At 49.0% G+C, this 24,522-nt stretch overlaps 1 protein-coding gene across 9 annotated transcripts in view; it reads left to right on the top strand.

The window, feature by feature from the left end:
* The window catches only part of CASZ1 (castor zinc finger 1), a 308,728-nt gene that overhangs the window by 257,888 nt on the left and 26,318 nt on the right, over nucleotides 1-24,522 (top strand). For all 9 annotated transcript variants that reach the window (XM_028740681.2, XM_077931393.1, XM_077931394.1 and 6 more), the window contains 4 exons: nucleotides 11,880-11,970; nucleotides 15,606-15,770; nucleotides 19,770-19,942; nucleotides 21,472-22,334. In XM_028740681.2, coding sequence (XP_028596514.2) covers nucleotides 11,880-11,970; nucleotides 15,606-15,770; nucleotides 19,770-19,942; nucleotides 21,472-22,334 — 1,292 coding nt within the window. The remainder of the gene's footprint in view (nucleotides 1-11,879; nucleotides 11,971-15,605; nucleotides 15,771-19,769; nucleotides 19,943-21,471; nucleotides 22,335-24,522) is intronic.

The raw sequence follows: 24,522 nt of genomic DNA, 5'->3' as shown, positions 1-24,522 counted from the left end.
AGCTCATTAGTTATAAGCCTGTCTTTAGTCAAGATGAGGAGAGGGGAGGCCTCTCCTTTGTGGACCAAACTGGCAGGAGTTTTCTCCTTCTTTCCTTTCCTTTGTGCACGGAGGGGATGGTAAGATGGAGGTGGCGTGCTTCCTTCCCAGCCACCCACCTTGGGGTTAGTGAGGTTAGTGAGGTGGTAAAGTCAGCCAAAGAAACTACTCACCCGACAGTACAGGTTCCCTGTTGCAAGTAGCACCAGCTTGGTATTTATGTACAGTGGTACCTCAGGATGCGAACGGGATTTATTCCGGAGCCCCGTTCGCATCCTGAATAGAACATAAGACGTGACTGCGCGGGTCGCGTTTTGCTGCTTCCGTGCATGCACGTGACGTCATTTTGACCGTCTGCGCATGCGCAAGCGGCGAAACCCGGTAGTAACGCACTACGTTACTTCCGGGTCACCATGGAGCACAACCCGAAAATACTTATCCTGAAGCATATTTATCCCGAGGTATGACATACCAAGGTATGACATTGACTACCCCACTATAATCGGAGCCACAAATTTGGGCCCAGGGCTGAAATATGAATCTGTTAGGAATCTGCCGTTATTAACTGCTTATCACAAGTAGAGGTGGTGGCCATGAGCTTGGATGGTTTAAATAGTAATAAACAAGATCAATGGTTTGAGGCAAGATCTACCAATAGATAGCTAAACAGAAGCTGTCCATGTTCTTAGCTGGGCCGGCCCTAGCATTAGATGTTTTGAAAGGGCAGCAAATTGTTTGTTATTGAATTTATTATTGTTGCGCTTCCGCTGCTAGGGATGGGGAAATGTGCTTCTCTGCCTTAAGTGTCAAGACTACCTTGATTGCCCTTGGATACTCTTGAACCTTGATAGCAGAGGGATGCGGGTGGGCAGGGAGATTTGCTGCCACTGCTTCCAGCTGTACAATGCCTTTGACCAGCCTTGGCTGAGAGGCAGCTTATACTTTAGCTTATATATTTGCTGAACTCCATAGCTATATTCATTTATTTTTAATCATTTTATCTAACAAAAATTATATGCCACTTACTAGAACAAAAGACCTCTAAGCATCTTTTCCTTGGGCTGCTTTTCAACGGGGTATTTGTTTGTCCCTCAAACCAGTCAGTCAAGTAGTTGACATCTAGAATCACACATTCTAGGTTATGACAGCTCACCTGTTCTTGATAGCCAGACACTTGGCTTTAATTTACATGTGGGTGTTCTTTCTTGGGGGAAGGGCTGTTTTAAAGACCTAAATTAAAGGAGTAAAGGTAGAAAGAGGTTGTGTCTGCGCAGCACAATTAGCTTAATGAGTTCGTTAAGAGGCACTGCCGAAAGCTGCCCAGGGACGCTCCATCGCTGTGTGATCAAAACGGATCCTCTCTCTCAGCTAGTTCAGGGTTTCTTTGGGCTCCACACTTTACTCTGTATATTTGCATTTCTTTTTTCTGTGGATATAATAATAATAATAATAATAATAATAATAATAATAATAATAATAATAATAATAATATTTACATTGGCAGATGGTTCTTCTGAGGGCCTTGCTTAAATATCTGTTTACACGAGCTCCCCCTACATTGCTTGTAATGGGGGTGGCTGGTTGTTAGCTGATGGGATTCCCCCCCCCTTCCTCCCGTCATGCACATCATCGTTACAGAGTAATGAGTGTGTAAATGCTCGCTAAGCATGCTGACTTCTGTATTTATTATTTTTATTAGTATTTATTTATCTGGGTCTCTCTGAGCAGCCCTTGCCAGATCTGGCAAGTCAAGGGAAGGAAACAAAGTGCTTCTCTCGCACATCTGCTTGTGTCGGGGGCCGCACGCATCTGGGCATGAGCATAGTGCGCCAGGGTGTGTGGTCACCAGCTCCCCTAGTGACACTCCTTTCAATTTCACTTCCTCCCTGGCTCTCTCACCTCCACCTGTTTTCAAGGGATCCCTTCTCTCTGATTTGAGAGCTTATTTAAATTAACACTGGTCCGTTCCACATGTCCAGGCAAGCCAAATCACCTGCTGGAGGGGACCCACTTTGCTCCCCCTCGGTTCTTTGAGCTCAGCATGTTTGGCTTAGCACAGGGATGCAGAATCTTTGACCCCCCCCCCCAGGCATTTCTGAGCTACAACTCCCACCACCACCCCTGGCCATGCTTGCTGAGGCTGATGGGAGCTGAAATTCAGCAACATCTGGAGGGCCAAAGGTTCCCCACACCTGGCTTAGCGTGTCTCCCGCTCCTGGGATCACAGTTAAGCTCTCTGCTCCACAACCATGACCTGTAAGCATAGAACAGACCTTAAATATACTGGTTTAGCTGCCACACTGCACTAAAAGGACTGGGGAGGCGCAGAGCAACTGCTGTCTCCTCCCTGGGAGCCTGCGCATTTGTACAAAGCGTGGAATGCGAACACATCCACTGAATCGGCAGAGTTATAACAAATGTGCTCCAATGTTGAGGGACCACCTACCAAAAGCACATCACTGTACTTGCATTGGTTTCATTGGCTCTCTACCAGCGCCAAAGAATTTGGACGATTTTACTATAGCGGGGGTTCTCATCAAAAATCCCTAGTTTTCTCCATAGAATTGCATCTTCGATGAATCCTTGAAAAGAGGGAATACCTGCTAGACATTTCTGTAGCATAGGTAATGCCTTTCAAGGCTGTCCATAGAATTTTGGTAATTAATAGGTCAGTAATAGAGCATCCGAGCACAATTCAAACTGTTGGTGTTTACCTTTAAAGCCCTAAACGGCCTCGGCCCAGAATACCTGAAGGAGCGTCTCCACCCCAATCATTCTGCCTGGATGCTGAGGTCCAGCGTCAAGGGCCTTCTGGCGGTTCCCTCACTGCGAGAAGCAAAGTTACAGGGAACCAGGCAGAGGGCCTTCTCGGTAGTGGCGCCCACCCTGTGGAACGCCCTCCCATCAGATGTCAAAGAGATAAACAACTACTTGACATTTAGAAGACATCTGAAGGCAGCCCTGTTCAGGGAAGTTTTTAATGTGTGACATTTCAATGTATTTTTAATCTTTGTTGGAAGCCGCCCAGAGTGGCTGGGGAAACCCAGCCAGATGGGCGGGGTACAAATAATAAATTATTATATTATTATTATCTGCTTTGCATGTCCCAAATTGAGTCCACACTGGCATCTCTAAGGAAAGACCGAAACCCTGGAGAGCCTGAAACTGCCAGTCAGCATAAGGAATACTGAGCTATATGAACCCAATAGTCTGACTCGGTATAAAGTAGCTCCCGATGTCCTTGACACTATCACTAATATAGGAGAATCCTTACTTTGATGTTTCTGGCATGTGCTGAAGAGACCAGCCACTTTGGTGCATAGAGAAAATTTATCACAGACGCTCCGATTGTTATAGAAGAATACTGGAGAGTAAGGGGTTTCTTTGAAGTTTCCACAGCATGCCAAAGAAGCAGCCCAGTTCTGCCTAAATCTTAAAGTTCAGCTTGAAAGGCTGCTTGCCTCCTTGGCAGCACAGTGGCGGCATCATTGTAGATGGGGGGTTTCTTTCCCCATTTTATCCTTGGACCATCCCTGGCCAAGAGAGGGACTTGGCCAAAGCCATCCATGACTTGGTCTTACAGAGATTTGAATACAGATCTCCCCAGTCCAAGTCAGCCACTCTGAGCTGTAGCCAATACTAGCCCTACTCAGTAGACACATTGAAATTAATGAGCATGACTAACTTAGGTCCATTAATTTCAATGGATAGTAGACCTAGGGCTTTCCCAACATCCCTGCCTTATCTGTTGAGAAGCAGGAGTATGAGAGGGTATACCGTACACCCAACCTACAAAATCTCCCCTCACAACACACCTTGCTTCTTCTTTGCAGTGGGTTGGTCATTATGGCAAGGGGGGTGATTTTGTGATTGGAGGGAGACTTGTCATTCTGGATGCAGACGAAGAGTCTTGAATGCCTGTGTTCATGAATAAACAGGGTTGGGGCACATGGGGGCATGTGGAGGGCAATGAGTTTTACCATTCTGGCTGCATATATTTAGATATAGATATCAATATTCTTGATTTTAAAATGGTTGCTACCCTACTCTGAGCAGGAGCAATTTATAAATCAATCAAATCAAATCAATTATATTTTATTTTATTTTTGCACAGGAACCATGAATTTTCCCTTCTTCCTTTGATTTTCATTTATTTAATAATTTACCCCCTAATTCTCTATAAATATTTCTGAAAGCAGCTCTTATTACAAGGTCCTAATATGGAAGAGATCGAACATTAACCATCCATCAGTCGATGACAGGATGTCGCCCAAATGCCTCTTCTGCTCCTAAGATGGCAGGAAGGTTGCGGGGAGGCAGGCTTGCAGACATGGGTCTGCCACTTTGGCACACTTTAGGAGGATAGCAAAAAAATTTCAGGCCCCGCATGGCTCAAGGGACCTATCCTGGCTGAGACACAGGCCTTCCTGAGAGTCTGAGCTTTATCCCTGATGTGAGAGGCACACACCAGCTGTTTAACAGTGCAGGCTCAAACCCAGGACTTATGAGCACTGGTGGAGGAAGAGGAGTGGGGGGGGAGCGCACCGCCCCCGGCAGCGCGATCCCAGTAGGGTGCCATTGCGGCTGGGCCCCCACCCACTCCTCTTCCTCCACCAGTGCTCATAAGTGGCCCCCACCCACGCTGCTCTCCCCCCCCCCCCCCCCGGTGCCAGAGCATGAAGCTCCACCACTGCTTATGAGTCTGAGTTCTCAAAGGTGATAATGGCAGCCTGGCAGAAGTGCAGCAAGGTACCCAGCAGAACTGAATACTGGCCACTGTGAGAACAGGATGCTGGACCAGATGGACCTTTGGCCTGATCCAGCAGGCCAACGTTCTTAATGACTAGTGGTCACAGTGTAGAGTCTGATGAAGAAGGAGGTTGAGCCAACACCCAGACTCCTCAGGTACATGACTTTATAGTTTTTTCAGTGCACAGATGTACTTCATTCAACTCTTACCTCTTCCTTAAGAACAAGAGAGAGAGCTGCAGCCCCTGCTCTCCTTTGCTTCTGGGACCAGGGTTGTTGTTTTTTTACTGTATTTTTCCATGCATAAGACTATATTTTTTCCTAAATTTTTGAAGTTTAAGGGGGCGTCTTATACATGGATAGTGCATAGTGCATTTTTTGAGACCCAAAAAATAGGGGGTGTCTTATACACAGAAGAATACTGTATTTTCCCAAAATACCACGTGGTTGTAATAAAACCTCTAAGCGGTTTACCAAAACACAAAAACAAAAGCCAACCCCCACCCCACCCCCAATTTTATTACTAAAAGACCGTTAAAATCAAAAGAGATGATAACACACGTCAACATTCAACATGTCTAGACAGGCTGGCTTAAACAAACACATTTGAAGCAAGCACCAAAAAGAGCCCGCCAAAGTTGTCTGCTTGGTGTCAACAGGCAGGGAGTTCCAAAGTGCAGGTGCTGCCATGTTAGCAGGATTGGCTTCTTACAAACGGGGAACGAATATTGTGAGGCTTCTGTAATGGTGCCAGTTCCACCGATCAGAGTGGTTGAAGTGGGCATTGCATGGGGTCAGGCGATCCTGCAAGTATGACCATTTGGCCAGTAAGGAGGCTAAACTCTAATTAGGCTCTTATGTGGGTCCTTGACAGGGCCACTGAGGCCATGTAGCCACTGTGCATTCTTATGGCACCTTTGCTAGGATCCTTTCACTGCTCCGCTGACCTTTGAGAGAAGACCCATGCATTGCCAGTGCTCGCAGCACAGCCTGGCCATTCGCTCTGCAACCATTTTGTCTGCACAGGCAGCTTTTTGAAGCAAGTATTGTTTCCATATATTTGAAACGACAAGCCCGAGGAGCCCTTTGTGCCAATAGGGCATGATGAACATATCAATTTTCAAATGCCCAAAATGAGGGGTGCTAAAAAATTGTAGCATGACTTGGGACTTCAAAAGATATTTTGGTTCAGTTAATATAATTTAGTTTTGCTTGGCAAGTAAAATGTGTGTAAAATTGCACAGAATTCATACAAAAATGGTAGTATTATTTCTAGCATTGCCTGACATTTTCACAAGGTAAAATTAAAATTATTTTGTTTTCAGAAAGCAGTTTATGTAGACTTACCAAGCTAAATGTTGTCCAATCATGAAAATAATAGATTTGAATTTCACACACCCGAAAGCATATTTTTAAGGCCCCCTCGCTGAAGAAATTTGCAAAAACTAAGTTTCACCCCAGTAAAATGAAATGCCCTATTGTGTCAGTCGCCCTCCTGTGTGGATCAAATTGTGTTTGCGGTCTGCCTTTGGAAGTGGGGGGGGGGGGGCTTTGCGACGGTGTGCAAAATGAGCAGGTGTGCACTTGTGTGCAAGCTTTTCTGTTTTGAGGAGCTAAACAGATGCTGGCCTTTAAAAATTAATAAGTTTGAACTGTTTCAAGTGTCAGAAAGAGCAGAGGAGAAATATAACCCTTTAGCAACCTATTAACAACGGGAGCATCGACCAGGGAAAATTTCTTTGCCCTTGATCCCCCAGTTCTTCAGACCTCTTCCTCACCCCCAAACACACACGCTTCGACTCCTTGGCATGATGTGCCATTGCTGCTGATCCTGTTAAATTCGGGTATGAATGGATTTTTGCCTGCTAGCCACACTAACCTTCCCCATCTACCCCTTGACCATGGCAATATCTGGTGTAAAATGAGGCTTATCTGCCAGTGCAGTGCGTGGGTTTCCTCTTGGAGCAGGGTTGGGATCTTTCTGGCCAATGAAAGCAGGGCTTTCCCTATAAGTTAAATTTGCATCCTGCCTTTTTCAGCCCACCCAAAGCAGCTGATGATTTAAATCAGTGCTTTTTAAACTTGGGTCCCCATCTGTTGTTGGACTACAACTCCCATCATCCCTGACCACTGGTCCTACTAGCAAGGGACGATGGGAGTTGTAGTCCAAGAACAGCTGGGGACCCAGGTTTGAGAAGCAGTGATTAAAATGAGCAGTAGCTAAGAGTGAATATCAGCAGCTGAGTTATACCGTCCGAGTCAGGCCATGGGGCTATCTGGTTCAGTGCTGCCTGCACTGACTGGCAGCAGCTCTCCAGCATTTCAGACAAGAGGTGTACCTAGAGATGCCGCAGGGGGTTGAAACTGCTGCCAGCTGCACACCAAGCAGGATCCCTAGCATGTCCCTTCCCTTAAAACATAGGAAGCTGCTATATCCTGCATCAGCATTTTGCCCCATCTAGCTCATTGCTGACTATACTGCCTGGCAGGGACTCTCCAGGGCTTCAGGCAGAAAGTCTTTCCCAGCCCTACCTGAAGATGCCACTGGGGAATTAACCTGGGGCCTTCTAAGTGCCAAGCAGATTCTCTGCCACTGAGCTATGGGATTCCTTTCTTGGTGGAAATGGCCACATGAATTTGAACAGTGCTGTCTGGCAGTGCCTGTGAATCAGCAATTTGTGGGGCTCCCTGTCCTCCCTGCAGCTACTTCCTCTCGTGCCTTCCGTCAAGCAGAAATTCTTGCCACACTTCAGTTGGCGCCAGCGGTTGGCATGTCCTGTGGGGGTCGCTGTGTGGCGTGACGGATGGCTCTACTTCTTGGCAGAAGGCAGTCTCCTTAATTAGCTCTTCAGCTGCCCTCATATCCCCAGGGCACAGTGGTGGCGCACCACACTCGGAGTGGGCAAAAAACAAATATTTCCAAACAGGTCTGGCAGCCACCCCTGAATTAGACACGAGAGAAGAGGGTGAGATGAGGGTGGTGGCATGAGGAACCTGTGGCAGCAAGGCAAGGATTTCAGACCCCATCTGCACCATACATTTAATGCACTTGAGTCATGGCTTACCCCAAAGAGTTCTCAGCAAAGAACTGTAGTTGTTTAAGGGTGCTGAGAGATGTTAGGAGACCCCCATTCCCCTTCCAGAGCTAGATGTCAGAGTTCTCTGGGAAGAGGGAAGGTAAACGGTGTTTCCGTGCGCTGCTCTGGTTCGCCAGAAACGGCTTAATCATGCTGGCCACATGACCCAGAAGCTGTACGCTGGCTCCCTCGGGCAATAAAGCGAGATGAGCGCCACAACCCCAGAGTCGGTCAAGGCTGGACCTAATGGTCAGGGGTCCCTTTACCTTTTAACAACTCTCAGCACCCTTAAAAAATGATGTTTCTCAGGAGTTTTGGGGGGAAGCCATGACTGCTTCAAGTGGCATGGTGCTGTTGCATATGTCAGGTGCAAATGTGGCCTCAGTCTCTTATGGGAGAGCAAAGTAGGCAGAAAAGGAGCAGGAGTCAGGAGTGCAGAGGCAGGACCCAGAAGCACTTCTAGCAAGGCGGCTTCAGCAAATGTCAACAACCAGAGAGGCGAGTGTATAGATAGCTAAGGGGAATAGGGAAGGGCTCGTCAACCTTCTTAGGCCTAGGGGCACATTTGGTGCAAGTGCTGTGGGAAGAGAGAAAGTGCATGCACACGCTCACATACAATTTGCTTTTCCAAGGGATTTGGGTAAAAACTGGATCCAGTAGAATTAATCTGAGCAGCTGGTATGGCTCAAGTAGAGCATGAGACTTAATCTAAGGGTCGTGGCTTTGAGCCCCACATTGAGCAAAAATATCCCGGCATTTCAGGGCGTTGAAGTAGATTACCCTTGTGCTCCCTTCCAACTCTAACAATTCTATAATTCTGTGAGCCTTGAAGTACATATACAACAGAAAGAGGAAGTGGGAAAGAGTTTCACTCTTCCAACTTTCTCCTTCAGCTCTTTTCAAGGGAGAGAAGGGTAACCACTTTATACCACCAAGGAGACAATGGGTGGAGGAGGGCCCCAGAGGCTGGGGAAGATCCAGTGGTGCTTAATTTTTTTGTTTAATTGCTTAGTTTAATTGCTTCTGACAACTGGTTTAGGCTGCCTCTTCTGGACTGAGGAAATGACGTAGAAATGAGAGTGATGATCATTTGTTCAAGACTGATACCTCCTAAAGCTCTGCCACCCATGTGGATTGGTGGGGCACAGAGTTCTCGTATGGAATGTGGGGGTCTGATGGGCCAAAACAGCACCCTTAATGCCCTTAGCAGTGTTGGAAAGGAAATAGATAAGGCATATTGGAATGCCTGTTTCTTCACTATTTAGACTGCCATTAGCAGAAACCTTCTGGGAGTCGGGGCCCAATCCAGCCCAGATCAAACACAGGGGTTTATTAAGTCCTTTGGTGACAATGAGCAGGTGTTAAACATGTGCTTAACCCCCCACCCTGCCAATTGTAATGAAGGGTGCCTGTGGTCACGCCTCATATTTCTTACTATGGTGTCCTTGGAACAGAAAGAGGGAAGACCATAAATTGAATGTGCTGTTATTATCATCACATCTCCTGAGTGCAATCTAGATCTTTCCAATTAAGATGTGTTTCTGCCAGAGGTTTAACCTGAGTTTAAAACTTCCATGGGTTTTCTCCCTCTGGGGCTGTAGTTGTAGACAGTGGCAGAGTCATCCTCTCCCTTGCATCCTCAGTGCCCTGGCAGAGCGAGGGCTCCCTGGAGTTGCTTGGATCCAGACTTGAAAGGATTTAAAACCAGGTGAAGATGGTTGGTGATGCAGACTAGGTGGGGGAAAGAGCCTGTTTCGCAACCCTCGTGAATCCTTTGTGCCATTTTGGAATCTGAACAAAAAAGAACTTGGTTTACCCTTTGTTCCCAAGGCTAAAATTGCTATTTTGTTTTTGTTTTTCTAAAGTTCATCATCTCCACCACTGCTCAGGTTTCTCAATCACCTGCCTTGGCGTATTCCTGATTCCTTGCAGTTCTTTCTCCTCTCCTTCTTTCCTCCCCTGGGAGAGGCATGTCTGCTTCTGGCATCTGTCCCCTTTTCTGCAAACGCCGTGGCAAAGAAGCGATTTAAATTTTTTAGCAATGCCCCTCTCTTCTGTCAATTACGCCCCCCCCCTTTCCATCTCTTCAAGGCCTTCTGCCTCTGCAATTGACCACCTCTTCCTGTGTGCTTTGCAAATGCCATCTTCCCTGCTGCTGCTGCCACTCCTCTCTTTTTGCCATCTTCCACTCAAAAAAGCCTGTCCTTAACTCTCTCTCTCTTTCCTCTTTCCTGCCATTCCTCCCCTGGGCCGCAGCCTCGGTTTCCCCTTCAATTCATGGCTCCTCTTTGATGCCCGCCCCAAGAGGCTCTCGCAAGGAATATAGTGCCGTGTGGCATTTGGAACCTCAGAGCAGATGGCGATTTAGCTCTGGATGTTTCCCCATCGGAGTCCCCTTTCAAATTACTCCGCAATATGCTCAGTACAATGCACCCTCCTGGTTGCTGGTTTCTGCAAGCCCTTGTTGTGTTGCTGACTGTTATGCCTTTGCTCCCCGGCATATCATGGACTGCAGTAGTCCAGCCAAGCTTTCCTTATAGCAGACAGTCAGGCCTCTGTCTCTTGCTCTCTGGGGGAAGGGTCGTAGCTCAGTAACAGAGCGTGTGCTTTGCAAGCAGAAGGTCCCAGGTTTCAACCCAGGCAAGGCTGGGGTTGCACTCTGCCTGAAACCCTGGAGAGCTGTTGCCACTCAGTGTAGGCATTACTGAGTAAGATAAACCCAACAGTCGTGACACTGTGTATAATGAAGTTTTCTGAGTTCTGTTTCTTCCCTTTCTGCTGCCGCTGCCCCTTTCTCTGCTTCTCAAAACCAGAGTCGACAATTACCTATTTCATATAGCACATGCAGAAAAGCATTGGGGATGGGGAGCACAGAAAGCTGCTGAGTTGTACCAATGGTCTATGTAGCTCAGTAATGCCTACACTGACAGGCAGAGGCTCTCCAGGGTTTCAGGCAGGGAGTCTGTCCCATCCCTACCTGTGGATTGGACATAAGAAAAAGCCTCCTGGATCAGGGCAGTGGCCCACTTAGTCCAGCATCCTGTGTTCACCTTTGACCTTTTGCATATAAAGAGATGTGGCCCTTTGCAGGAACAGAGGAGGCAGGAGTCTCAACCTTACCTGGAGGTGCTTTTGGCAATTTAACCTGAGACCTTCTGCATGCCAAGCAGGCACTTTAACCACTGAGCTATGGCTGGGTTTAGCGTTCTAGCGGAGATGCTTGCTAGCCCCACAATTTAATTAACATGAGTGTGGATCTTCTACCCATTTCCTATAAACATTCTGTAGGTGCAAAGTGCTTCCGCGGAGAGAGCTGTTCACTGCAGGAAGCCAGCTTTAAAATTTTGCACCATTCAAGCCTCCAGATAGTGACTGAGGATACACACAGCCCAATATAGAAACCTTGCTGTGGTTTCTGCAACGTCGCACCTTGCCCAGACAGTGGCTACAGCTGAGTGCATTCTGTGGGTTTGCCATGCAAATGCAGAATCTACTGTTACAAAATCTCATATCCTGCTCTGTATGGTGGCAAGTCACATTTCCTAATGGGAAGCCCGCGTGTAGGACGTGAGAGTAGTTGCTCTCTCCTGCTGTCGATCCTGGTATTCTGGCCTGGTTCACGCATAATGCTAAGCCATGCTTTGCAAACTGTGGTTTAATTGGACCATCTGAACCCAGCACACAAACCACCCTTGGTAGCAAACCAGAGTTTGCTGTTGGTTTGTAAACCTTGTTCTGTGAACCCGGAGGGAGCATATAGACATAATGACTTCCCATTTCATGTCAGATACTCATGCAGGTAGCTCAACACATAACATAGCAGCACCGCATGCCAGGCTCCAAGAAGTGTGAACCCAACTTGAAATTAGCACCTGACTAACCAGGGAAGGCAGGGGCGGGGTTGAATTTATTTTCTTTGAAAAATGTTCTCATGATATTCACACTTCCCTTTTTCCTCTTTCTTTCTTTCTCTCTCTCTCTCTCTCTCTCTCTCTCTCTCTCTCTCACATTCAGGTTTTCCGGAAGCCAGCACTGCGGACACATTCACTGTGCATACCAATACCGAGAACATTATCACTGCCTTGACCCGGAGTGTAACTATCAGGTAAAAACCAAATGAAAATAAATCATGGGGGGGGGGGGGGATCCTTAAATAGTACGGTGGGGCAAAGTTCAATCCAGGCATTGAAACAGCAAGGGTTTGTTGGGGAGAGGGGAGGAGCTTTGTTTGAGTCTTTTGAGCGCCACACTGGCTGCAAGCTAAATAGACCAGTGGTCTGACTCAGCAAAGGGTAGCAACAGTTAGATCATCTGCTTGGGAAGGGCCAGAGCTCAGCGGCACAACACATTCAGAAGGTTCAGTCCCTGGCATCTACTGGCGATAAGATCTCAATAGTAGGTGATAGGGAAGGCCTCGTTCTGCTCAAGACCCTGGGAACCAACTGCCTGTCAGAGTAGACTGGCCTTCCCCCAACTTGGTGCCCTGCAGATGATCATTGCCCATGCAGTAGCCAATGTGCTCTGAGTCACAATAGCTGGCTGTAACATCGCCTCCTGCAGGAGCGATTTTCCCATTGGCACAAGGATCGTTTCACAAGTCTTGTATTATTAATACAGCATCTACGTGGTTGTGCACACGCAATACATTTGAAGCATGTTCGTTCATGCCAAAGAATCCTGGGAACCGTAGTTGGTTGCGGGCACTGGGAACTGTCGCTCTCTGTGGAGTAAAGTACCGTTTGAAGGATTCTTGGGACGAAGTGGGAGCGTGCTTGAAATGTGCTATAGATTCACAGTATGTATCCAGCCTGTGAAGCCACCCCAGATTTGTTTTCTACAAGGAACCTGGCACAGTAGATAGCTGTACCATGGAGATCAAAGCCTGCTGTGCCCCAGGAACACTTTGAGATTTGGATGGTGGATCACAGGATTCAGCCAGAGGAACTGAATCCTGGAATTTGTTCATGCAACCATGAGCGTCCCTGCAAATCATTTTTGAAGGTTCTGCACATGACAGTACCCTACCGATGACCAGCTGGTTAGATACAGCCGCTGCCCGTGGAGGATTAGAAGGATAAATACGTGTCAGAGGCACTCACAAAACCAGTCACTGTGCCCGCACATACAAATTGGGGTGTCTTCACCATATAACTCCCCCATAGGCCAGCAGAGGGGAGAAACCTTCACCCCTTCAGATGTTGCTGGACTCCAGCTCCCATCAGTCCCAGTCAGCGTGGCCAGGGGTTGGGGTTGGTGATGGGAGCTGTAGTCCAGCAACATCTGGAGGGCTAAAGGTTCTTCACCTCTGGCATCAGCTAATGGTCTGCAGACACACAACCTTTTTTTCCCTAAAGGGCACCTCAATCCCAGTGGCATCATCCTATAAGCAGGCAGCAATCAGCTTCCTGTGATAGCGCAAGACGAGTAGAAACCTTAAGCCAGCAGACACCATTTGAAGCACAGGCTTCCCCTGGCTTCCCCTGGAGGAGCTGCACCGTCAAGCAGGCGGGGGCGGGTGGCAAATCAGGCTCAGCCTAGCTGGCCAAGTGACGCCTCAGCAGCTACTGATGCAAAGCAACCATTGAGACGAGCGGCGGTCCTGAGATTGCGGTTTAGTTTCGGGAAGAGATGGCTGGATGCTGGGAGGAAGGGGCAGAAGCCAGGCTGCAATTGCTGGGAGAGGTGCCAGGGCAAGATTGTCAAGCCAGCTTCCCAGTCACATGCTGTGTTTGTTTACTCTGCACTTGAATCTGAGCGAGTGACGCCGCTGTTTCTGTGGTTAGAGCCTCCGCACGTGGTGGGCAGGAGGTGTGCAAGGGATTCCCAGGAACTGCCCGCAGCGGAATCTTGATTTCTGCCCTGGCACCCGCCAGGCTCGGAGGAACAACTTCAACCACAGCAAGGGAAACTGGCCCAGTCCTGGCCAAGCCCTGGGGGGCCCCGTGGGTTTCTATTGATTGAACCGGGGATGTGGGCAGTGACCATTCTGCACCAAAGAGGAGCCATCTGTCTGATGAGATGGGCCGTAAGGAAACAAGAGGGCCTTGAAGAAAAGGGGGGGGGGAGGCTCTTGCAACAGACCTTGGGAGCTGTCCAGGCTTGTGGGTGGAATCGCCTGATCCCACCAGGGAATAAAGCTTTAGGCTGAGTTTTTCCAAATGCAAATTACCCTGCAGGCGAGATATATATTTCTTATAATGAACGGCGCTCAGTAATAATTGGCCGCGAATTAACGGTGATTGGCAATGGAATTCCTGTAATATAACGCCTTGGGGAAATCAGCCCGTGGCTCTTCTTTGGCGTTCCTGTGTAAATCCCAAAATTTAATAAAAGCAACAGAAATAGATCAGGATTTATTTTTAGTATAGCAGGAAAATGGGTGGGAATTGGGGGAGGGGGAGATATTTTCCTATATGTGTCCAGAGGGTATTTTTCTTGGCATCTAGACAACCTACTCCATCCAACAGGCTAAACTGGGCTTGTAGCCTCCCTACCAGAGCTTGGAATAGGCGTCTCAAGGTGCTGGATACTTGGAAAGGGAAGGATTGTCTGCATATTGAAGTATTGCCAACCAGGTGTCTCTAAGAATGGAAACCTGCTTTCCTAAGCTGTAGGAAGGGATTTTAGCTCAGTGGCAGGGCATCTCCTTGCATGCAGAAGGTTCCTCATTCAATCTGCCTGAAAACCTGGAGAGCTGCTGCCAGTCAGTATGGACCAACGATCTGACTCGGTATAATAAGACAGCTTCCGATGTCCTGAGCTAGGCCAGTTTCATTCACAACACTTCAGTTGGTGCTTGCATTTTCCATTTCTCCCATTTCAAAATAAAGCCTCGTTTGGCTGGAATGCTGTTTGTTATAAATCCAACCTTCTTTTGTGGTGTTCACACATTGCCACCCTTTTGCCATTACTTATGAACACACTGTTAAAGCTACAAATGGCTTTAGAGTGCACAGTTGCTGAGCCCGTATGAAAGGGATTCTTCCTTCAAGGCCCTCCCCCAACTCATGTTGCCCCACCGCCTCAAGTAGTACTTAGCTTTCACAGTTTAATGTGGGACTGCCTCTTCCACACTTCCCAAACCAAGGTGTGAATGGAAAGACAGCTATCCTTCAAACGCTGCATTTCTCCAGATTTTGCTTACAAAAAAAGCTTATATTGGGTTGTACCCAGTCTCAGTCCTGCTCAGAATATACTCATTGGAATTAAAGGATATAAAACTGACTTGGGACTATTGATTTCTATGGGTTGGGTCTAACTTAGTTGGGTAAAAAGGTAAAGGGACCCCTGACCGTTAAGTCTAGTCGCAGACGACTCTGGGGTTGCGGTGCTCATCTTGCTTTACTGGCCGAGGGAGCCGGAGTTTGTCCGCAGACAGCTTCGGGGTCATGTGGCCAGCATGACTAAGCTGCTTCTGGCGAACCAGAACAGCGCACGGAAACGCCGTTTACCTTCCCGCTGGAGTGGTACCTATTTATCTACTTGCACTTTGATGTGCTTTTGAACCGCCGACCTTCTGATCGGCAAGCCCTAGGCTCTGTGGTTTAGACCACAGCACCACCCGCGTCCCACTTAGTTGGGTACAGCCCAATAAATCAATAAACTCTCATGGAAATTGGGCAACTCAAACTATGGACACTGAAGAAGAAAAAAGAGAAACTGAAATTGACAAAGATCTGCCCCTACCTCCCTGCTCCCAGCCCTGCCTCACCTCTTCTGCGTCTTCCTCTTGCCCCCCAGAGATTCACAAGCAAGCAAGATGTGATCCGGCATTACAACATGCACAAGAAGCGGGACAATTCCCTCCAGCACGGCTTCATGCGCTTCAGCCCGCTCGACGACTGCAGTGTTTACTATCACGGCTGCCACCTGAATGGGAAAAGCACACACTACCACTGCATGCAGGTAACGATGCTGGGCTTCTGCCTTCAAGTGGCACAGAGAGCGAAGGGACCCCCAGGGCTAGTATCTGCATGGATGTTTTAACAGAGCCACCATCCCTCACGCGTGGCATGCATTTCCAGGTTAGAGCTAGGCTGGGAGTGGGGCATGTGGTCCAGAGATTCCTTGGGAGGGGGGGCCTGTAGCTCAGGGGTAGAGCACCTGTATCATCCAAGGATCAATGCTTAGCCTCCCTTGGTAGGGCTGATGAGACCATGGAGAGCCACTGCCAGCCAGTGTAGACAGTACTGAGCTAGATGGACAAATGGTCTGGCTCAGTGGAAGGCCCCTTCCTATGATTCCTTGTGCAGAAGTCATCTTCCACCAGGGAGCAAACATGTTGCTATGAGGATTCATAATGGAATTCTTATCTTTAAAGATACTACTAGATCCTCCCATAGCTGCTTCGGGGAAGGCCTCTCAGCTTGCCTTGCCAGTTCATGGGATCAGGAGATCTAGAAGAGATTTCCCCAACCATAGTGCCCCAGATGTCATTGTTTACCCACACATTTGATGTCTGAAAGAGATTGGGTAGTGTCCAATGCTTGTCCTTCCCAGACTAGATACATTGGAATTAATGACTTGACTAACATGTGTCCACTAATTTCAGTGGGTCTACTCTTGAGTAGCACCTTGTTAGCCATGGCCTTCTATCTCTGGCAAGCCACAGTGGCCAAAACGATGTGATTGATTTTAATAGTTTTTGGAATGCTTTTGATTGCTGGTTTTTAAATAATGCTACAGATACGTTTGTTACCCTGGGCTCCTTTCGGGGAAATGGTGGGGTATTAATCAATAAAGAATATCTGTATGGCCACATGTTGCAGAAGGTGGACCGAGAAACCCCGTTTATAGGCACAGATTTCTGGGAGATCCCTGTTTCACCAGGAGGTTGATTTTGGGCAGAAATCTCTCTGTCTAGGCTCACCTATCAGAGTCAACCCAAAGATGAGTAAAAGGAGCATTTTTCTAAAGAGCTTTTTATTCAGATGAGTGCCATAGGCAACAATGGGAAACATTGCTTGATTCCGTCCATTCCTGCTCAAATTTTGACAAGAAGAGTCATAAACAGCTCCGCTGTGTACCCAGGACAGGCACATTTCCTGGGCGTGGGGGAAAGGCCAGAGTTTGGAGTGGAGAGCTGATATTTCCCCCTTACACACATCCGGGCAGATCCTTTGTAGGAGTGATGGAAGGGTCAAGCTCTGGGGGTCTCTCTCCGGGGTGCTCCTTCCTCAAGCCAGAGAGGCCATCAGAACTGCCGCATTCCTCTGTTGATATACAACCTCTCTGCGCAAGGCCTGCCCTTTAGCAATCGCGTTTGTCCCTTTGTAGCCAGCTGCTAAGCCAATCAAATATTAATAACAGCCCAGTGTCAAAAGAAAGAAGGGAAGAAAGGAAGCTGGCTCTCTCACTGCCAGGGAAAAAAGAGGTTTGCGAGAATTATGGCGCAGCCTGTCGCTGCGAGGGGGGTTTCCAAAGCCAGCCATTTTGCAACCACACCATCTCCAGAAGCCGTATGTCAAGGGTGGGGAAGCTGTGGCCTCCAGGTGGTGTTGGGCTCCCATCAGCCTCAGCCAGCATGCCCAGTGGTCAGGGAGATGATGGGCGCTTTAGGCCAACAACAATAGGAGCTGGCCTGTTGTTCTTCAGGCTCTCTTGCAGCCATGGAAATCAGGCTGTCAGGAGGGGAGCCATGGTATGGAGAGATCCCTCCATCACCCTAAAAGACTTTAAGCCTACCTGTGCAAGGGGGATTTAGCACTTGGGTGTACTCTCATTTCTACCAAGCACATGGGTTCTCAGGAGGAGCCCATCAACAGCTACCAGCCAGCCACGATGGCTATTCTCTGCCTCCACAATTGGAGGCGGTGTGCTTCTGAATACCAGTTGCTCCACAGGGGGGGAGAGGGCTCTGGTGTTCCAGTCCTGCTTGCAGGTTTCCCACAGACATCTGGTTCACCACTGTGAGAACAGGATTCTGGACTAGATGGGCCATTGGCCTGATCCAGGAGGCCCTTCTTATGGGTTTCTGTGGAAGCTCATGAGGTCCTCTCAGGGAGAAGGATCAGCACTGACCTGGAGGGCCACAGGAGGGTGTTGAGTTTGTTCTGCGCTGTCCTCTTACCCTGCAAAGGGTGGCCTGGCTTTGTCTTCCCCAGCCCAGGATAACACCGAAATGTTTCTGGACTCCCAATTCCCATCATCCATGACTCCTGCCTGCCTGGTTTGGGCTGATGGGAGTTGGGAGTCCAGCAATTTCTGGGAGGAAACTAAGCTGGCAAAGGCAGACCTAGCCCATGTGAGCAGAGAGCACAGTCCTACAATGGGATCCGCTGCCCCGCAGCAGAACCATTTGTGCAGAATGAGTTCTGTGGGAATGGGTAGAAAGGGTTGCCCGAAGCCAATGCCCATGTTAAGAAGAAAAGGCCTTGGAACAGGACGAGTTCCCAATTCGAGCAAATATCTCTTAAACAGCAGTATTTGCGCCTGGCCCTCTCCTCCCTCCCCCCCCACCTTTATGTCCATAATTGGCATGGACAAAATTCAGTTAGTTGTTTATACCAATGGACATTTTTCATGCTTTAGCACAAAGAGCCCCATTGCAAATTATTCATGAGGAGTTTTTTGTTTAATTTTGCCTTTTAACACCACGGCCGGGTCTGTCTTCTTTCAAGGTGTCACTGTGTAAAGAAGCCCATGTTCTATCGGGAATCGCTTCGGATCTCTCTCTCTCTCTCTCTCTCTCTCTCTCTCTCTCTCTCTCTCTCTCTCTCCCCTCCGCCCCCTACTTTTTCCCCCCTGGGTGTTTTCCAGATGTTTTGTTATTGCCTCTTTGAATCAACCCAAGCTGAACCGAACCAGGAGTATGGGGCTGGTGGGGGGGGGGGGAGACAGGAAGGGTGTTTTGATTTGCTTCATTTCTGAGATGGTGCAGGCGTTGGCACATGACACACAGAAGGTGGTGGGGAGGGCGAAAGCGCTCTTGGCGGGCACAGTGGCATTGTCAGATTCCACTGGAATTTTACTCAATATGGCAAATTAGCTCACTTTGCTCAGGAACAGCTGAGGGAGGAGGTAGGGTTTCAGCATTCCATTCCCAACACACACACATCACGCCTGTGAGTTTATAGCAAAGCAGATGACAAAGGGTGTTCGTTCCCCGTGGCCAACGTGATAGGGTAGCCAAGTCTCCTGCACTGGTCATTCACTGGCCATTCTCACCGTGGCTAACCAGACGCCCCAAGGGGAAGGCCACAGGCAGCGCTTGAGTGCAGCAACAACTCTTGTAATTTCCAGCAGCTGGGATTTAGAGGCATACTGCCTCCTGCACAACTATCACATGTGCCTGTCTCTGTTACATATTGCTGTTACGTCACCTTGGACTGTGGAAGCAGACCCACTTGCTGGAAGCTGACCAGGTTGATCCAGCAGCTGCCAGCCTGACCTTCCAACTTCTCTACCTTAAGTGGGATAGGCCATAATTTTAGGACTGTTTCCTCCTCTTCCCCACTTGCTATTTTGGGAGAGGGGCCTTGTAGCTAGAGCACGTCCTTTGTAGGAAGAAGGCCCCAGGTTCCACCCAAGTCATCTCCAGTTAAAAAGATTGCAGGTGATCCGGAAGACCTCACTCTGCCTGAGACCCTGGAGAGCTGCTGCCAGTCAGAGTAGGCAATACTGGCCTAGGCTGGTAAATAGCCTGGCACAATATAAGGCAGCTTCCCATGTCCTACTCTCTGTCACCCCCATGCCCTAAGTAAGTGTAGCTAGAACAAATATTTTGCTCTGCTGCCAGGCAGGAAATTTTCAGAAGTCATGGTATTTCTCCCAGGTGGAGATGCTCCTGTCCTTTATAAACTCTCTGCTCTCTCCCCAGCAACGTCTCTCAGGTGAGCTTATATGTCACTCTTTCTTTCATTTACCCAACCTTCACCCCGCCTCCTGATTGTTCCTTTGCACCAGGTGGGCTGTAACAAAGTCTATACCAGCACTTCCGACGTAATGACCCATGAGAACTTCCACAAGAAGAACACCCAGCTCATCAATGATGGATTCCAGCGGTTTCGGGCCACGGAGGACTGTGGCATGGTGGACTGCCAGTTCTACGGGCAGAAGACCACTCACTTCCATTGCAGGTGGGCTCTCTGCAAAAGGGGGAAAGAGTTCAGGTTACCCCGGGGGCATCACTCTGCTCTAGCCTGGTGCCCTTCAGGGCTACATGTTGAGCTACAGTTGCCATCATCCCTGACAGTTGGTCATGCTGACCAACGGTGATGGCAGCTCTTGTTTACAACAAACACAACCAAGAAAATCCTAAAGGACATGCTTGTCCAAAAAAAGACAGGTCTTACAGATCCTGCCCCATTAAAAGAGGCCACAACTACTTGAAACCTTTCAAGTTGAGGGCCAAAAGCTTGGGTAAAGAGGAAAGTTTCCGCTTGGTGCATAAATTAGATGAAGAAGGTGCTAGGCGAGCTTCCCTGCAAAAAGCATTCCACAAGTGGGGAGTCACCACTGAAAAGGACCATTCTCATGTTGCCACTTCTCTAGACCTTCCTCAGTGAGGACACACAGAGAAGAGCCTTAGATGACAGTTACAGGGTCCAAGTCAGTTCATGTGGAGAGAAGCAGTTGTTGAGGTACTTGGGTCCTGAGCCGCATATGGCTTTATAGGTCAAAACCAACACTTTGAATTGAGCCCAGAGTCTAACAACAACTGAACTGAATTGAGTTGGAGTCCAACAGCATCTGGAGGGCCACTGGTTCTTCATTCCTGATGTACACCACTTGAGGATGACCCATGGAGTAATATGAATATTCCTAGCTATTGCAGCTCAAACAAAAGCTTGTGGGTTGTCTCCAGCTAAGTCCTGCCCAGAGAAGACCCACTGAAATCAATAGAGCTCAGTTGGTCCTGTCCATTAACTTCAGTGGGTCTACTCTGAGTAGGACTAGCATTGGCTACAACCTAACCATTTCATTCTCCTGTCCCCAAGTGACAGAAATGTACGTGTGGATTTCTCTGAGGTTTTTGCCGGGACTCTGAAATTTAAAAAATAAATAAATCTAGGCATAAAGTACCAGAGACAGGAACATTTTGCAAAAAAAAATATTAATTCATGTAAAAAAACACAAATCATATACTAGAAAGTAGAGAACAAAGGAAAAGCCAAGAAAGAAAAGATGGTGGCGGGGAGGTGGATCCATTTACAAATCAGGAATCTCTCTTATACCAGGGCTTAGTTCAGACCTCCTTGTATTTGAGGAATATTACTTGAACCTGAAGGGTAGCTCCATGGCAGAGCATCTGCTTTGCATGCAGAAAGACCTGGTTCCAATCCCCAGAAGCATCACCAGGTAGGGCTGGGAATGTCTGCCGTCTGAAACCCTGGAGTGCCGCCACCTCTCTGCGCTGACAGTACTGATCTCACTGGTCTGATTCAGTATAAAGCATCTTCCCATGTTCCTGTGAGAGCAATGGTGAGCTTTGCTCCTTAACCCTGGTTGCTATCTGCATAGTTTGGCACAGTGGTTTCCAAAATGAAGCCAAGATCTGGGGTAGCGGGCGGAGATCAAACTCTTCTACTTAGTACTTCTGCTCAGATATAGGAATGCCTGCCCTGTTCTATGCCTGATCCTCCGCTCCCCCTGTCGCACCTCACAGGCGTCCTGGTTGCACTTTCACCTTCAAGAACAAGTGCGACATCGAGAAGCACAAGAGCTACCACATCAAGGACGACGCCTATGCCAAGGACGGCTTCAAAAAGTTCTACAAGTACGAGGAGTGCAAGTACGAAGGCTGCGTCTACAGCAAGGCCACCAACCACTTCCACTGCATCCGGCCCGGCTGCGGCTTCACCTTCACCTCCACCAGCCAGATGACCTCCCACAAGCGCAAGCACGAGCGCCGCCACATCCGCAGCTCGGGCGTGCTGGGCCTGCCCGCCTCCCTCCTGGGGGCCAAGGACAACGAGCAGGAGGAGTCCAGCAACGACGACCTCATTGACTTCTCCGCCATGAGCTCTAAGAACTCCAGCCTGAGTGCCTCCCCCACCAGTCAGCAGTCTTCCGTCTCCCTGATCGTCCCGGGAGCACCCTCCTCGGCGGCAGAGCTCTCGGCCTCGCAGGCCTCCAGCAAACCCAACAACATGCCGACGGCTTCCAAGATCCCCGGCCTACTCTCCCAAGCCCTCCCGAGCAATATCCCTTTGGCCCTGGCACTCTCCAACGCAGCACTTCCTGGAACGGCGGGCTCTTACTTCCCTATCCTCCCCAGCCGGGTCGCCACCCCGCTGCCCGCCAGCTCCGCCACCTTGATAGCCGCCAGCGCTTCCGGCACCAACCCAGCGCCGTCTGCCAGCTCCCCTTCCCAGGCCATCTCAGGTTCCAGCGAGGCAGCGGCCACCTCTTCCCCAACTCCGGCAGCATCCATCATGGAGAGGATCTCCGCCAGCAAAGGCCTGATTTCGCCAATGATGGCCAGGCTGGCTGCTGCAGCACTTAAGCCCTCGGTGGCTGTGGAGGCAGGTGAGTTTGTTGGCCCTCCTGGTTGAATGAGGGGGGTTATTTGTCCAGTCAGGATTTGGAAATCTCACACACATGGGGAAAGAAGGGACTCAGGTTGCTCCATCACACTGGAGAAAGGTGGGAAGCCTTTTTATTGTCAAAGATAACACACCCGCTTCTACAGCTCAGGAGACCTAGCATCTACGCAGCTATTCCCAGGTCCGTGCACTATGGAACAGTTGCAGCAATTGGGGACCACTCTCCCTCCACTAGTTTATGTACCTTCCTCCGATGGGCTGCACGCATGCAGCTAGAGACTATGTCTGCATGGAAGCTGCCTCTGATCATCCCTCTTCAATCCCCTCCTAGTTCTGGAAGCCAGTTGTCCAGGGGAGAGTGGAGAAGCACCTGGTCCTTCACTTGCCTGGCCTGCCTCTTTTTCCCTCTCTGAAGCTTCCCCTGCCTCTGATTCTTGCTTCCTGGCTGGTACAGGTCCCCACAGAGCACTGCCCCCTCTCTCGAGCCAGACTCCAGCCCCCTTCCCCCAATGCACACTCGTCAGTGTTCTGCCAGTCCCAGACACTTAAACACAAATATAGTTTGAGGCTTCTTCTTGAGATGTGCTTGTGGAAGGGGGCCCAGAACCTGTTTTGAACCTTGGTTCAAGGGAACAGGGAGGGAGATAACTTTTTGTTCTTTTACCTGTTTTCCAGATCAGCTGCCCAGATAGAAAGCAGGTTTGGTTTTGAAACACACACAGTGACTTTCCCAGTCTGCTGCTGTCCCAGCCTCAAAGCCCAGCTGCAGAGTTCCACCTTTTTAGTGGTTCATTAAGGACCTGTGACAGGGGAGAGATACAGCAATAACACAAAGCCTATTTGCAAAATAAATGGGTGGAGACGCTGTCATTCTTTGATGGTGGAATGCCAATCTGAGCTGACTGCACCATCATGGCTGACCTGTTCTAGGTCTTTGGGAGAAGCACATTGTGACTTGTCAGGGAGGTTTTGGAGGCAAACAGGGAGGGTTATATCTTTTCTGGGCAAGACAGTGACTTGCCCAAACTGCCCCAGCTGACTCTTTGGCTTGGCCCCCTTCTATTCCCGCACATCAACATGAACCCTGGATTGTTGCCAGCTCCTTGTAAGCATCTATTTCAGCCAACAGTTTCCTCTGTCCTCTGCTGCCATCCTTCTCTGGGGTAGTGGGGAGGAGAGGAGATCTTTACCCAGATTAGTTTCCCATTGATCCCTCTTTGGAACGGCAGCTGCCTCGGATGCTTTGACTTCCTGGATCTGAAGGAGCAAGCAGCTCTCCTTCAGCCATCTCGGGACTCCTTGAGAAGCAGGAGCAGCAGCCCGATCACTTCACAGCCAGATTAGGGGCTTTTACTGTGACTAATGGAGCCTTTCGCAGTGCTAGCCAAAGATGCATAGCTGGCCTGTTGCAGCTGTAGTCGGGGAAGCTTGGGTATCACGGGCCTGTTTTTAAGCCTGCTGCAAATGTGCAGGAGCCCAAATGGAGGGAATCAGACTTTCCTGGTCATACTGAAAGTTAGATTGCTGTTGCATTCTTCATCAAGATGACTTCTTTCCAGAGAGTGGAGAGAGACAGAGACAGGCAGAAATGGGGAAGGCTTTTCCAGCAGGAGATGAGTTTCTATTCACACTCCATCTGTATTTGAAATATGCACTCTGGCTTTGCTTTCGGGTTTCCCATTGGAACACCTGGTGGGCGACTGTGAGGACAAAATGTTGGGCCAGATAGAAAAGGTTAGGTGGAGGCCTGCAAAAGGAGGGCCAGTCCTCCCATTGGGCAGGAGCAGGCAGCTGCCTCGGGCAGCACATGCCTGGGAGGCAGGAGTGGGGAGGGAGAGCACAAAGCAAGGTGGTGAAAGACAGAGCTATATATATGTGCCACATGGCCTGTTCTGCCCCCTTAAGCCGGCCTGCCACTCTCAGGTGTGGTGAAAGACGCTGTTCTGTCATCATTGTTGAAGTCAGATTCAACTTGTCAGCTGGGGAGGCAGGAGATGCCGTTTTGTCCTTCTCGGGCACCAAAAGGCCAGTGCTGTGCAGAAAGTTGTCAGAAACCTTTTTTTTTTTTTTTAATCATTTATTTTTCCTGAAAGAGAGAGGTCATTGCGGGAACTATTTTTCCTCTTTTTAAAAAATAAAATGCCACTTGCTGTCTGTGAAGCAGTTCACCG

This window comes from Podarcis muralis, chromosome 7 (genome assembly GCF_964188315.1).
Source record: "Podarcis muralis chromosome 7, rPodMur119.hap1.1, whole genome shotgun sequence".
NCBI classification, from domain to species: domain Eukaryota; kingdom Metazoa; phylum Chordata; class Lepidosauria; order Squamata; family Lacertidae; genus Podarcis; species Podarcis muralis.
This window is presented reverse-complemented; position numbering and strand designations above follow the sequence as displayed.